Source organism: Chiroxiphia lanceolata, chromosome 11 (assembly GCF_009829145.1).
Source record: "Chiroxiphia lanceolata isolate bChiLan1 chromosome 11, bChiLan1.pri, whole genome shotgun sequence".
Lineage (NCBI taxonomy): Eukaryota > Metazoa > Chordata > Aves > Passeriformes > Pipridae > Chiroxiphia > Chiroxiphia lanceolata.
Window position 1 is genome coordinate 18,617,723 of NC_045647.1, and position 16,086 is coordinate 18,633,808.

Consider the following 16,086-nt stretch of genomic DNA (forward strand, 5'->3'; position numbering starts at 1 on the left):
CAAATTTAGGTTGGAGGCTCCAATATTGGATGAATTGGTGAGAGTCCTGGATGATGTGTGGTCATGGAGAGCACCCCGTGGGGCTGGGGCTGGCTGGTAGAGCCAGATGGAGCCTGGGGCTGGTGTTCAGGTGCAGCTGCCAAACCAGTCAGGGTACAAACTGAACCTGTGGGGCCTTTCCTGGGGCTTTGCACCCCTGTGCTTGAGATAATGCTCCTGGAGGGAGCACAAAATCTCAGACAATGTCCCAGCAGCCATCTCTGGTGGCTCTCAGCTGCATTGTGCTGGGGTAGTGATAACCCTGGCTATGCTGGTGGATTTATGCAGATTTATGCAGGCTGGATCTGTAGATTTGGGGAGATGACATCCTTTTGGCTGGCTCTGTGGGGTGGTACAGGGTTGCTCTGCAGCCAGGGACCAGGGGAAGGTGATGCAGGGGCTCCCCTGAGCATCATCCCTGCACCCAGTGCCAGGACAAGCCTTGCTGGCCGTGTTTGCATCCTGGGCAGAGCAGCAAAGCTGGGTCTGCTTTGAGCTCCCAGCACTCCCTAAGTGAGGAGTGTGGTGCTGAGGGGAGTGCTGGGTGTATAAATCAGAGAGCACTCCAGTCTCTGTTCCTGCTTAATCCCAGCCTGGTGGCAGCATCCAAAGGCAAACAAGAAGAAGCAGGAGACGAGAAAACCAACTCAGGGATCTTGGAGGTGGTTTAGTCTGTCCCCACTCTCAAAAGCAATATCAGCAATACTTAAGCCCTCCTGGACAGCCATTTATCTCACTTATCTTTAAAAGGTTCCAGTGATGGAAATTCTGTGTCTTCCCTGGATGATCTGTCTGAGTGTCCACACAGTGAGGGAGTAATTCGTGGTGTATAACTAAGATGTCTCTTGAAAGAATTTAAACACATCACTGCCTTTTTGTGTTCTACATGGATGTGAAGACCAATTTGTGGTATTATATTTCCAGCCATATTTTCTCTGCTCAAAGACAACTTGATTATAAACACCAGCATGGAGTTACTTGTGGAAACTTACCCAATTTTTTCAATAGAAATTCAAGCAACATGTCAGCAGTACAGAGGAATACAAATATTACACTGAATTTGACAAATTATTTACCTGGTATTTGAAAAAACCAAACAAATTCTCTCAAATCGATGAAAAATACAAAAGCTCTGAAAACATCTCTATTGTCAAGAGTTAATAGATTATAAAATAAAATAATATAAGATTCAAGAATACCAAATGTTTTGTTATCTGATTGTGAATTAAAAATCAGTTTAAATTTAGCAGCTCGAAAATCTCAATTATTTGTCAAATTTGCAAAATCTGCTAATGATGTTTTTTAACACAAAGCATTTTTGGATCAGGTTCTAGGATTGCTTTACAGTTTCAAAGGAGGGTGCTGGTTGCCAACCAGTCTGCAGGAGTCCAGGCAAACCATGTTACAACCCAAAGTCTGCATGTGCTTGTGGTTCCTGGCTGTTGCTGGGTTTGAATTAGAAGGAAAAATTACTAACTGGAAAAAAAAATGTTTAAGTACAGATGGCTGAAACAAAGCAGAAACCCCTTTTTGAACAAGAACACTGTGATGACAAGGCGGGTGTACAACATTTTGCTGCTTTTCTTTCTTCCCAGATATCTGTAATCAGGTACTGAACTGGGACCTGGGGAGAAGACTCTTAAAATCTTCAAACTGTGTAGATGCAGTTGAGGTTTTCTTTTAAAGTTTAATCAGGTGGAGAATAGAACAGGCTCCCACCCTGCTGAGTTACAGCTACAGGAATGAAGCACAGACAAGTGAGTGTGGGATGTTACAGTCCCCATCTCCTAGATTTAATGCAGGAGAGTTAATACCACTGTGTAGTTATATGCATCTGTGGGCATCTATACATATATATGTGTTTATATATGTGTGTGTGTTTATATATATATATATATGCATATTTTCATGTATATATATATATATACACACACACATATCTCCTATCAGAAAAGTAACAATTTTAACAACTAATTTCAATTTAATTCTGTTTTGTGTAAGTTCTGCCTGTTTTCTCTAGGATGTGCTGCTCCTCTTGTTTCAGTTCAGTATGCATAATTAATATGCAGGATATATAGAATGTACATTCTAAACAGAGATTATCCCTGTTGCCTGCAGCTTTAGCTTGCTTTGGATGTATCTGCATTAACATTTTTGTTTGGATCCAGAATATACCTCAAAAATCTCTGTCTCCAGTGAATATGCTGTGGTTCACATTACAGGATGATTTTTGGGGAGTGAGCAAACTGGATGTGCATCCAGAGGGGATTTCATCCTTTGGGATGAAACTAAACAGAAAAACACAGTCCAGAAACTCGTTTCCTTAGCACGTAGATTTGCACTGTAAAATTTCTTTTATAGGGCCACGCTGGTGCAGATAGAACTTTTTAATGCCTTCTGCTGCAAGACATTATGATACAGTGTTTAATCTTTTACTGCCATGATTTTTCACCTCTTAAAGCTTTATAGCAGAAATGAAGATAAGAAATTTAACGGGAGTAATAAACACTCCAGTTTAGGAGAGGGTTTTGTGGCTGAGGTCTGCAAATCTTCCCTATCTTCTTGGGGCAGGTTTTCTTGCTCTCACGAGTGTGTCTGATGAGTGGGGCAGCAGAAGAGGCTGTGGTGTTCCAGGAATTGGCTCTGGAGCACCTCACTGGAGCCTGAGCTCGAAAGGCACAGCTGGGATGCTCTGGTTTCTGCTGTTTCCTACCCGTGCTAGTTGCTTAAGCCACTCAGCTGCAAATTTTCTTAATTAATGGCTTTCCAGCTCTGGTCTGTGGACCTCTGAGAATCCATGAATTACTGTGTAGGGGCCCATTAAATCAGTAAAGTAACCTTTTCTTAGTAACCTCTCTCTGCAGGGCTTGTAGGTTGGAAGGAGTTGACAATTACTCTCTAAATGGCCTAGGTGTGTCATCACTTCACCCCCTGCTCCACTTGTTTTTTTGTTTGTTTGTTTTTTTTTTTGGTTTTTTTTTTTGTTTTGTTTTTTTGTTTTTTGTTTTTTGTTTTTTTTTAAAAAGCTCTGGTGAAACATTTGTCAATATTTCCAGGCAAAGACAACTCTTTTCAATTTTATCTCGCAATTTTTTGGTAGTATTTCTGTTAAATACTCTAAAATCATCCCGGTTAGAACATCTTGTTTTAAAGCACCAAAAAAAAAAAAAAAGGGGAGGGGGGGAAATATTTTTGGAAGCAAGTACATTTCATTTATATTAGAGCACAGTCAAAGAGTGATGGAACTATACAAGCATCCATTACTCAGGCAGATGCCACCCTAAAAACCTTCTTCAGTGATTTGCTCTTTTTATCCTTCTGCTTCAGACAGAAAGAGAAAAGGCTCTGTTGATAAGCACTTGGTAGCTGAAGCATGAATAAGACAGACAGCTCTCCATCTGATTATGTATTTATGAATTATTTGTTGTTCTCTGTCAATGTTAAATGTTTTTCATAGGTCTATTTAAAGCCAAGTGCCTCCATGAGAGCTGGTTTGCTGTTAAGCATTTATTTATTTTCGCGGATTTCTGTTTCTTGGTGCTTTCAGTGATCTGTGATGAGAGTGGGAGCTGAGGAAATGTTCCAATCCTCCTCTCCATCCAGCTGTATTTAGGAAGTACTGGAAGATGTCAAGGATTGCTACATGAGAAATGGGAGCATTCTGCCTGTTTTTAGAATCCAACTGCAGCTTTAGCTTTCTGACGTGTTTGCACAGAGCTCCAAACTTAGCAGGTTTTCTTGATTATATATATTTTTTTCTTCAACCATTGATGTTTAGGAAGGCTCTTCTAAGACAATTTTATCCCACTAGCTGCAGTGTTCCTTTTTTCTTATAGCAAGGTTAGAATTCTAAATCAAACTTAATTAAACTTTTCCAAGTGAGTAAATGTCAACATATGGGCAGCCACTTCACTGCTAATATCAAGCTAAAAAATTCTAATTTCTTCCTATGGGTTTTATTCATAATGATTTGTTTGCATTGGCACAGTAGCCTATTCCAAGTCTGGTCTTAAAACATTTGATCATGAAAAAAGGCATTTCTTTTCCTCCTTATTTCCCCCTGAATTAGCCAATGCCATTTATATCAGCATTCCAGTTAAGCAAATCAGAACTCATGCAGTTCTCTGGAATCCTAGTTCCCTACATTAATTCAGTTTGTTGCATACATCTTTCAAACTGACTTTGTCTTTCACATTCAGCTTTGTCATAGTTAGGACATTTAAATAATATGACTTGAAAGGGGTGCCTTGTTTGTGCTGTGTGTTCTGCATTGCTGTAAATCGGTTTGCCTTGTTGTTAATGCAATATAGACCTGAAACACTTTTCTGGTGGAGTCAAAGCAACTGAGTTTCCTCCAGGTAGGGTTTCTGAGGGCATCAAGGCTGGATGCTAAACAGGATTTCACAGCAAAGTATTGATATGTAATTTTATTCTGCATTGGAACTGAACTGAGGGCTTTTAGCTTTTTTTTCTTTTTTTTTTTCCCCATGAAAAGCCCTGAGAAAAGAACCTTAACTGAATGACCAAGCAAGATTATTTAAGAGTAAGACCATGTGCACCTTGTCTGCATTCCTGCAACAGTGACTTACATTTGGAGAATTTTGTAGCTCTATTTCTATCTATCCTGGATGAATACAAAGAAACTTTCAACCTTTAGTAGAATTTTCCTTGTGGACATTGGTATTTGTACTGAAATGAAAAGTTATGTCAGAATCAATTGCTAATGACAAATGTATTTTTTCAGTTGATTTAAATTTTTTTCAGTATCTCTGTAGAGACAGTTAAATATTAATAAGTATCTCTTTCTTTATGGAATAGTTCATAGGTCATACTAAAAGATATACAAGCTGTTTGTAGCTCTATCTTTTCTAGAGAAGGTCACTGTTAAAATTATCCCAGCACAGCCTTCCAAGTGCAGACAAAGCTCTTGCTCTGTGGAATTTATTGTCCTGTGTTGAGACCCTGAGTTTTTGACTCACAGTCTTTACTTCTCTCAGTTAAGCCCTAAATTATTAATTACTTACAGAATTTAAGAGCATTATTATTTAAAAGATTACTTAATTTAATTATTTTGTTGGGTTTTTTTAATAATTCTTTACTACCTCATAGGTTTAGTAGTGCCTGTGAAGCTGTTTATGGTTATTTATTATTATGGGGGTAAATATTCTTGATGCTGTGTAAAAACACTTGTTCTGCAAATTCTTACTGGGTTGCAGATATTTAAGTGAATGCAATTGCTCCTTTCTAAGTGTTTTGATAAAGATATGTTGCACTGATTGTTTTATAAGATGCAATCTTTGTTTTTACCATATTCTAAAATGCTTCTAGATTATTCAAGGTTGCATTAAAATTTTAATACACATTATCTTTTCTAAATCTTCCCTATAATGAACTTCTGGATTCTTAGTTTCCTACTTTTCTGGCCGGGCATAAAATCAGCCTGTCTGTCTTTCTGACTCTCCCTTTCCCCTGTTTCCTTTGAACCCCTCACATTTTGAATGAGAGAGAAAAAGGGAGGTTTTTTCTGCTCATCCAACAGTAGTTGGGGGTTTTTGTGTCAGTTGGTATTTTCGTTGCAAAGTGGAATTCTGTTTTTGCTCCACTGTATCAAGCTATCCATTCTATACTGTTCACCACAAAAAGTGTGCTTAGGGAGCAAATTCCCAACTGGATGTCATCAATAAGGAATGACAGAGGAATGACTTAAGTTCAAGACTTGAGGAACAACACATTAAGAAATTGTAAAATGCAAAATGTGCACATCGTGTCACAGGGGACCTGCAAATTAAATAATTATTTCATAATGTAAAGTGACCTGCATCTGGTTTCTACAAATCTCCGTTGGACTGAAAAAAAAGTTAAGTCCTCCAGACACCTTCCCTTCATTAGAGTTGTGAAGATCACCCACAAAATTGGGTTGCTGTTAAATATTGCTCATTAGGTAGATTTCCAGGTTGCCAAGCACGACTTAACCCTCGACTGGGGATGTGAGGTAATGAGTTAGAACTTTGGGATGAAATAAAAAAAAAAAAAATCTTCTCACATATTTTCCAGAAAGAGATTCTCCAGAAATATTAAATTCTCTAAGTAGAACTCAGCTAGGACGTGACCTTGCAAGTGTGGTTGAATAACTGCACTTGAATTCTTGTTAATAAACACAGGGAACAACTTTCAAGGTCTGATTCTTTACATTTGAAAGCCGTGTTTTACCTTCTGAATTTGTGGTTATATTTAACAGACATCTCTAGCTCTGAGCAATATTCAGTAAAACTGTAGCAACCCAATGTCAAGATTTTTCCCTTGCAATCCCTAAGAACAGGACTTGTGATGAAAATTCCCATTTTTGCCCTTCTCTACTTTTTCTATGGCAACAAAAGGAAGTAAAACTGAGCGTAAATATTACAGAAGCAGCTGCTTGGTCCTTGTTCTCTTCCATTGCCTTTGGTGGAGTGAGGATCCCATCCTTTTGAGTGATCTTTCCAAAATACATTTCCTTGGAGGGGCCAGGCAGAAGAATCTTGCTCAACAACATCTCTTGAAGTCGAGTACTTTAATTAACATTTCTCTGCTCAGGAATGTTTGTGATCAGGCTGAGGAATGGGTGAATATATATGCTTTCAGGGCTTACAGATTTGTTTCCTTGCATAAATATGTCGAAAACGTGTAAATATTTAATATTGAGCTCTAAAGTTGACAGTTACATAACTAACCCACAGGGACAGGATCTCTTTTTCTCCCTCCCCGCCCCCACGGAGTCCTTACATAACGAATTGATGCATCACAAAGTGAGGAATTCTAATACTGTTTTCACATATGTAGCAAAAAAAAGCACTTTTTAGTGAATGTTAAAGCCCCCTAAACCTGAAATGTGTGTGGTTTAAGCATCTCACACTTGCAAATCCCTTCTGTGGGGCCGGTTGCAGAACCAAACGTGGTTTTGGAGGGCACAATCTGACTTACTGCAAGGATCTAGAAAATGCTTTTCACGGCTGACTCAGTCCTTGGAAAGTGTGAGAGAGACAGAAATCTTTGCTTTTTTTTGAGGTTCATGTGATTTCTGGACCTTTGCTTTAGCTGTGGCTCTGTGGTGACACTGAGCTGTGCCAGCCAGTGGTCTCACTGCTTTCACTCTGCCCTCATGGAAGTGATTCAACATCTCATGATGCATCGTCACAGGGAGGATTTGGGGCAGGAATATCATTAGCTAGCAATCACTCCTTGCACTGATTTTGTGGCAAACGATCCAACACAACCAGGTATTTTGTAGAAATAAATATTACAATATCCGTTATGCTTTCAAAAAACCTCGTTCATGAGAGGAGTTTACTATATTTATTGCATAATTTTTGGTTATTCCTTTTCTTACACGGCTAAACACATTTGACAAAGTCAGTAACATCACTGGTGATGTTGGTAATAAGAGCCCAGCTCTACTAATGAAAAAGCTGTAGCTCAGAGCTGCTCAATTTGCTTCAATAAAATCAGGGCTGGAGCTGCAGCGAAGGAAAAATGTCTTCAGAGAAAGCGATTAAATAAAAAGTTTCTATCATGGGAACCGTTGTCTTTCTGATGACAAAACCAGTTTGACTGACTAAAAAAAAAATTACCTCTGGGGGCGTTAGGAGATTTTCCTGGGGAATTTAAATGCCACAAGGTATTCTCAGCTTAAAAATAGAAAAGTGTAGGTTGAAATGAGTAGCTGAGAGGTATGTGCTGTAGGTTGGGACTTAGGAATACAGATGTTCACAGATTTTGAAAAATGTACTTTTTCTGATTTAAAAATTACTGTGCTGCAGCTGAAGATGGTATAGTTTGTAATTATAATCATTATGTTATTCAAAGCAGCTGTAAGGATCTCTCCTGTAGTTGAAATTTTAAGCAGGTATTCTTTTTAGCTGTGCTGTGCCTGTGTGCTTCCTTCTGTATTTGCCCAGATTTGGTTGATTTTATAAGAAACATATACTGAAATGGTGTCTATGATATTAAAAGCATTCCAGCTGCCAACAGGACATGAGCCTGGGAAGAATCTGTCAGGTGATGCTGTCTGGCCATTTGTGGCCTTTTTCTATTTTTTTTCCTTTCTCCCTTTCTGGCTTTTACCGAATTGAAATGATTAATAACACCAAACAAATTATTTTCTCCTGCCAGTTACAGTGATGCTTCTTGCTTATTGTCTTCCTGAAGTGCTTTAACTTGCTTCTGTGTATCCTCCTCTCCTTTCTCACCTTCCCCTTTTGGCACAAGTGCCTTCAAGTTTTTTCGTACAGTTCTCTTCCACTTTAATATATCCTATGCTTTGCTTCCTTGTCTTTGCCCTTCTAAACCTTTATATACAATTAAAATACTGCTAATGTAGAGTAGGTTTCTCAGGCTAATTTTGAATTTACTGGTAATTAGGTACATAAACCTCTTGGGCAGGTTCTTGGGCAGGATTTGAGCCCATAGTTCCAGATGGCTGCAGCCTCTGATGAGATGGAAACCCAGGTTGCTGTGATTTCAGATCATAGAATCCTAGAATCAGCTGGGTTGGAAGGGACCTCTGAGATCATCAAGTCCAACCCTTGATCCAACCTCACTGTGGTTCCCAGCCCATGGCACTGATGCCACATCCAGTCTCACCTTAAAAACCTCCAGGGATGGAGAATCCACCACTTCCCTGGGCAGCCCATTCCAATGGCTGAGCACCCTCTCTGGAAAGAAATTCTTTCTAATCTCCAACCTAAACCTCCCCTGGCACAACTTGAGACCGAGCCCTCTTGTCTTGCTGAGAGTTGCCTGGGAAAAGAGACCAACCCCCCCTGGCTCCCCCCTCCTGTCAGGGAGTTGTAGAGAGTGAGGAGGTCTCCCCTGAGCCTCCTCTTCTCCAGGCTGAACAGCCCCAGCTCCCTCAGCCTCTCCTCACAGCACTTGTGCTCCAGTCCCTTCCCCAGCCTCGTTGCTCTCCTCTGGACCTGCTCCAGCCCCTCCATGTCCTTCCTGAGCTGAGGGCCCAGAACTGGACACAGCACTCCAGGGGTGGCCTCACCAGCGCTGAGTCCAGAGGAAGAATCACTTCCTTGGACCTGTTGGCCACACTGTTCCTGATCCAGGCCAGGATCCACTGGCCTTCTTGGCCACCTGGGCACACTCTGGCTCATGTTCAGCCTCCTGTCAGTCCAAACTCCCAGGTCCCTTCCTGCCTGGCTGCTCTCCAGCCACTCTGTCCCCAGTCTGGAGCTGCAGGGGGTTGTTGTGGCCAATAATGAATAACTGTGATGCTTTGCAGTGTTTTCCCATTCTTTTTCTCCTGAATCCTCCTTACCTTTGGATTTTATCTTCCTTTCATCTCCCTTGTATAGAAAACTTTTTCAACAGCCTTTGCTGACCTATTTCTGGTCCAATTTTAAGCTTTTAAAATTCTGTTCTCCTTCCACAAGGTTCTGGTAACGTCCTTTCAGGTATTTTATGGGCACAATCACCTGAGTCCCCTTTTGTATTTCTGAGTATTCTTTGAGGCTGCCCTTTCAGGTCCTCCCACTCTGTGGGGGTTCAGCTCACCTGTGTATTCCTGCACACTTTTGGAATCAGCTGATCCATTTTATGGTTTCACCTGCTTTTTCTGTGCTGAAGGAGTCCCAGCCCTTTATGTTCTTGACTTGCAGTCAGATCTTTAGTATCAGCTTCAAACCCTGTGTGCGTTTTCTGTCCTGTGACAATGAGACTTTGAGGCATGACACACATGGCACTTGTTCAGAGTTATGGGAGAAAAGAGCTTCATATTCAAAACTTGTTTACTTCTCTGGAATAGGGTTTTCTGACAGATAGGACCTGTGTTAAACACAGTTTAAAATGAGTATATCACAATTCACTGTCTTGGAATAAAACCCTGCCAAAACCCACATATGTATATTAAAAATTCTTTTGTGATGCTTTCAATCTGTGCATTCCAGTAAAGTCTCAGGCATATTTTTGGATGACATTGAGAACCCCGTGCTATCAGTGAAAGCAGAACAGCAATCTTAGACCCTAACACAAATTTTTAAAACTTATATGAGCATTCTCAATAGACATTAGATGCTTTAAACTGTATTTTGTTACTTAGGTATATTGTTATGTTGTCTTTCATGTGTCTTAATTATATTTCTTATTTTCTCCTTATCCCTAAAGTCAATACTGGGTCACTCTTGGTACTGCAATAAGACAGTATAAGTGGATAGCTGAGTAATATGTGTGGGTTTTCCCCCTAGAATAAATACAGTTTCTTCCTGTAAATTCATGGAAGCCCTTCTAGAATTTGTAGAAAACCTTGTATGATATAATGGCAGAAGAAAAATTAAAAGCCAACTGTTTTTCTTATATATATAAGAAAACATTTGACAGACTTAGACCAATGGAGGTGTAAGTTTCCCTTTTTTTTTTCTCCTATTAAAAGTGAGTACTTTCAAAATAGTTTTAAAGTCAAAACATAACCTAGTTCAAGAAAATGTTTCCTGACAGATAGGTCATCTCCTGAAGGGCAGGTTGCATTTTAAAATCCTGCTTGTTGGTAAATTTATGTTCTGAAAAGAATCTGTTCTGAAACTTTGCTATTGTAAGAACCAGAGAGTTATTTGCTAGAGTTTGTTCCTGTAGCAAGAACAATGTGCATTAATTTATCTGGTACTTTTATCCAATCATTTCTGTAGGACTGTAAAAAGGGAAAATTTTGGGAAAGTCTGATGACCAACTTGGAGATGATCATTTGGAGAGCCTGGTTTTAGTTCTATTAGGTCAGAGCCACAAAAAGAGCAGTTTCATTTTTGAATTATTGTTACAAATCTTAGATACTCCAAGGTCTTGTTCAGCTGCTGCTTGAACTGGGAGGTATCTGGTCCTTTATATTCAAATTCCTCACTAGCTGAAATTCTGCTTCCTCTAAACCCAAAATGTACTGAGAAGGAAGTGCTGGGCTCTGCTGGCTCTCACTCCTAGAATTTCTTCCTCCCCTTCAAATACCTCTGCTCCACCTGAATTTATCATTGTCAGATTGAATGAACGGAAAAGAAATAAAATGCATTAAAGATTTTTTTTTTCATTGGGTTATGGAGAATTTTTTTAGGATTTTAGAGGTTCTAATCATAAATTATTAATCGGTGTGGAAACACATCAAATTTAGGGGCTGTTTCCGAGAGCTTGATCTCAGTTCAGTTTGTTTTCTTCAGATTTTCTTCCATGCTTACAAACATTTTTCCAGCTGTAATAAAATAATCTTTTTCAGCTGAAGGGTGAATTATGTTCTTTGCTTGTGCATAATCTATGAGGTATCTACGGGTAAACATGATTCCTTTCATCTTAATGGTAACATCTTGTATTATTTGCATGCTTTGTGATACTATTTGTGTTGACATGGAGATCAGTTCTGACAATACACAAACACAAAGTTAACTTTGTTGCTCAAATCAATGAACACTTTTATTTTTTACTTGATTTTGCTAAATCAGTTTTGTTTTTTTTTTTCCTGAAGGGGCTTGGAAATATTCTTTTCCAAGCCTTTCCAGGTGCAATGTGTTAGCCCAGGGTCCAAGTGCACTGTTATTTTGTTTTTCTGACACATTTCATATGCAGAGACCAGGCCTATTGGTTCTTTGGAATAATAATAATTCCTTTCTCAAAATTGGTAGCTTTTTGCTGTAGAGCTATTCCACTCAGCTAATATTACTGTCAAGTTTACACATGTCCAGAGCCATAATAGGATTCTTATAACAAAGGACAAAGCACAGCTCGTGTCTTTCAAATGGCTGATTTTTTGGGGGGGTGTGCTGATTCAGCTCATATTAAAACTTGTGTAAATATTACATAAGTTCTTGATTTTGTAGAAAATACCACAGCATAAATTATCAGTAATCCATGTGCAGAAATCAAGGCCTTTCAGTGGAAAGTCTGCTACAGAATAAAGTAAATAAATAACCCCCAGTGGAAATGCTCAACACCACCTTTATTGGCCAGTCTGCATGAAACTGGTGTCAGTCAACCTGGACCAAGGGATCACCATGGGAAACAACATTTCCTTGCACTTTACTACAAACTGGACTAAATTTTAACCACCTGAAAAGGAAATAAAGTCAGTCTTTGATTGTGGTTGGACCAGGTCATGTTTCTTTTGTGAGAAAGAGAAGAGGAAGTATGGTCTTAAGAGGCAGAATATTTGTAATACTTAATTCTAAATCATATTGAATGAAAAGTATTGATAGTGAATTCTGATGTTATATTTGCCAAAGCAGAATTGCTTGTACTAGGAAAGCACTTAACACAAACAAGTCAAAAGTGAAACCACTGATTCAGAAAAGGAATCTAAAATCTAACAGACCAGTGAAGATGATTAATGTTGAACAGAGCAAAGCTGATTAGTGCTTCCCAAAAGTAACGTTCTGCTGGAGGAGGAAATTGCAGATTTGACTTATAAGTTGCATTTGCCACTAGTGTTAAGTAGCTTAAGGTGCTGAATTTACAAAAGGTTACTTCTTTCTTGAGTGCTATAAAAATGGTTTCTTTAGCGAGGTTCTTGTACTTCATGTGAGTCATCAGTCCAAGGGCACCCCTGCTAGTAGAGCCTCTGCTCTTGGGAGTGGGCTTTGCCTTTCACTCAGGTGAAGTCGAAATGCAAACTGCAGAGAACTTTGCCAAAAACATCATTTATTTTCATTTTCTGCCAGGCATTTCAGCCTCATCTTTCTTCCTCTGACTTGTGGTAATTTTGTTGTTGTTCATACCCAAGTGTAATTACTCAGCTGGTTAAGGAATTGTGATGCTTTTGTTACCGGGAAGTCTTTGTAACTCAAAAATAGAAATACAAATTGCTTGTTAATTCCCTCTAGTGACAGGTGACAAATACACTGAAATTAAACCTTAGTCATGGGTGGAAGCGACACGGTTGCTAAGGTACTAAACTCCCTGGTACTTAGGGAAGGTGGAAAAGGGATGGCAAATGTCCACCTTCCTGAAAAATGAGGAGATTTCTCCCTTGGTCCCTCAGGGTGGGAGTCTCTGCTGTTCAGGCTGAGATCTCTCTCCATCGGTTGGGATATCTCTGGATTGAGTGATTTTAGTCCAACATTTCTTTTACACCTTCTGTCATTAAGAAGGAGAGCTATGTCAGCTTTGTTTTGTGGATACTATTTAGACAGTCTATTTAAATTTTAATTGCATCTCGGAAATAAATAATTAGCAGATGTGTATAAAGTAATTCAGAATTAACAGTTTAGAATACATAGAGTGTATGTTTTAATACTGTTTTACTTGTGACAGAAATAATGTACTTGCAGTTCTATAAGTATGCCACTATTTCTCTGGAATATCTGGAATCTTCTTCTGTAAGCAAGATTGATGAATTTATATTAGGCCATTATTTACCCAGTGTTCCCTAATACACTGAAATACTTACATATACTAATACTAATATAGAATACTAATATACTTAGTTCATCTCAGTATTTTTTTAATAGGTGTTCCTTACAACAGTGTTTAGTTGAGAACATGTAGAAACTGCGTTGAAAATTATTTGTTGAATCCCTTTTAATTCAATTAGGGTGAGGAGGGGTTAATGTTAATTAAATGCCATTGCCTTGCATTGATTAATGTCTTTCATTGTATAATCCTTCTTGCTCCTTTCAGTAAGTCATCCTTAGTTCTGCAGATGCTTCATGGCTCACATGGAGCCATCAACCTTTCTATCAAACAGCAGAATTGGAGCTTTCTTTTTCCATTGGTTTAGTTTGGGTTGTTCAGCAGAAAAGTTAAAAGAGCTAAAATTTCTGTTAATTTCTTTTCTTTCTCTTTTCCACAGACATCTCTATTTGTACTTTCTCTCCATCCTGCCATATTTCACTGGCAGGCAGTACCTGGAAAAAGGAGTTCCATTCCTTAACCTCGTTGTCATTTCCCAGCAAGTTTTCCTCGGGATGAACCCGCCCTTCCCCGAACTGATCCTCAGCCTTGTCTTTGCAGGGTGTGGTACTGCAACAGGAGGAGCTGAAGATGAAGGTGAGGCTGAAGCTGGCTGGATTGAAGGTGCTGCCATCCTACTCTCCGTTATCTGTGTTGTCCTTGTCACTGCCTTCAACGACTGGAGCAAGGAGAAGCAGTTCCGTGGGCTCCAAAGTCGTATTGAGCAGGAGCAGAAGTTTACTGTTGTCCGAGGTGGACAGGTTATCCAAATCCCAGTGGCAGAGATAGTAGTGGGGGACATTGCACAGGTGAAATATGGTAAGTTCTATCAACTGGCTGTCTGCCTTTATGGGCTTTATTTCTTCTCCTTTCCCTTTCCAGCAGGACAGACACACTTCATGGGAAGTAATTTAAAAGACAGGGTTATGAGATGTCAACATTTGCATGGCAAGGTTACATTTGGCTGTTAGGGTAAAAGGAGAACCTAATATACCTGCTGTAAAATTGGAGTAGGAAACCAATTTTGTTGTTGTAATCTTCACTTTTTACTGGCCAGGACAAGAACTGGTCATACAAAGGTAGTTCTCGTTCATGAAGGATTTTACACTGTTTGAAATGTTTGGGGTTTATTCAGTTAGGAATAAGAGGAAGTTTTTTGAAATGCTCTGTAAAAGGGAATTGAGCCTCTGTGCTCACCTCACTTAATGAGCTGCTCCAGATCCAGGTGGATCCTGTAAGTTCCCCCAGATCAGATGCCTGATAATTACATGTCATAGGGAATGCCCTGTGCTCCAGGGAAGTGGAAGACTCTTGCAGGAACTCTGTGTACTCTGTGTTTGTGTGACATGGTATTTTCCAGCAAAATGCCAGTTCTGTCAGCCATCAAGTTTCTCCTTGACTTGTTTAAGGGCTTCCTGAGAGGGGAAAGGGAAAGGGCAGCTCGACTGTTTATTAGCCACTGTTAATTCCTATGAAGTCTGACAGAGAAACCTGGTCATGAAGAGCACTGCTCCTGCCAAACCTCAGTGGTTAGGATGTTCATCCTAGGCTAAATATGAGGCATCCTGATTCTCAGACAGAACTAAGCAAAAAATACTTGAAATACAAACGTTCTTCCCTACAACATTGCAGTACTATGGCTAATATGGACAGAAACAGTGGCAATTCCTTCACTTTTGCTTCAATTTTAATTCAGTTGTTGTTAATCGCGCTTTTATAATTAAAATACTTATGCAATTATAAAAACCATCTTACTAATGCACAGTGGTTTTCCATTACCATGCTCTTACCCAAAGGTGATCTCCTACCTGCTGATGGGATATTTATTCAAGGAAATGATCTTAAAATCGATGAAAGCTCCTTGACTGGAGAGTCAGACCAGGTCCGCAAATCTGTTGACAAAGACCCAATGCTGCTGTCAGGTAAATCATTGCTGAGTTATCTTGTGTGCTCTGCTTTGCCCATGTTTTGTTTTGTCTTCATTTTCCATGCCAGGAGGTTTCGGTTACCCAGACTCAACGGATATTTTGATCACAGGCTTGTCTGTTTGTCATTTAAATGATGTTGTTGTTTTTTGATGGAGTGCAATTATTTCTGATCATGGTACTTGTAAAGGCAGAGAGTAAGGAAACTTTTTCAGGGGAAAAGGAAAGTATCAAGTAGGGAAATAAAAAGTGTTTTAATTCATTGTATGTTACTTTTAATTTAATCATTGAATTTCAAAGCCTTTAAACACTTCTTGTGTATAGTAGGTAAAAGAGAAAAAGATACAATGCGTTTAGAAGCAACTGGATATACTAAACCATTTTGAGCTTCACTCCTGTGATAAATTCTAGTTATTTGTAATGTTTGTATTTTGAAATATAATTCTATACAGTAAATCAGTTAAACAATGTAATTTTTTAGTACTAATAGGTCATTTTTCAGTGAACTCCAGCTGGGATGTGATCACAAAATAACAGCCTGCAGATATGTAACAATCATCAATGTGTTATAAACTGAAAAAGTCCTTTTCAAATACTCTAGTTTCTTTGCTATAAGAAGAGAAATTTGTTATTATGTGTTTAATGCAGAGTTAAATTTTTTACCCTTTATTTTTCTTATATGATTACGGAGGAGGTGTAGAATTAATGTGATATTTTACTT

At 39.1% G+C, this 16,086-nt stretch overlaps 1 protein-coding gene across 21 annotated transcripts in view; it reads left to right on the forward strand.

Moving 5' to 3' along the window:
• Nucleotides 1-16,086, forward strand: part of ATP2B2 (ATPase plasma membrane Ca2+ transporting 2) — a 410,328-nt gene that overhangs the window by 298,754 nt on the left and 95,488 nt on the right. For all 21 annotated transcript variants that reach the window (XM_032698697.1, XM_032698692.1, XM_032698702.1 and 18 more), the window contains 2 exons: nt 14,002-14,259; nt 15,237-15,362. In XM_032698697.1, coding sequence (XP_032554588.1) covers nt 14,002-14,259; nt 15,237-15,362 — 384 coding nt within the window. The remainder of the gene's footprint in view (nt 1-14,001; nt 14,260-15,236; nt 15,363-16,086) is intronic.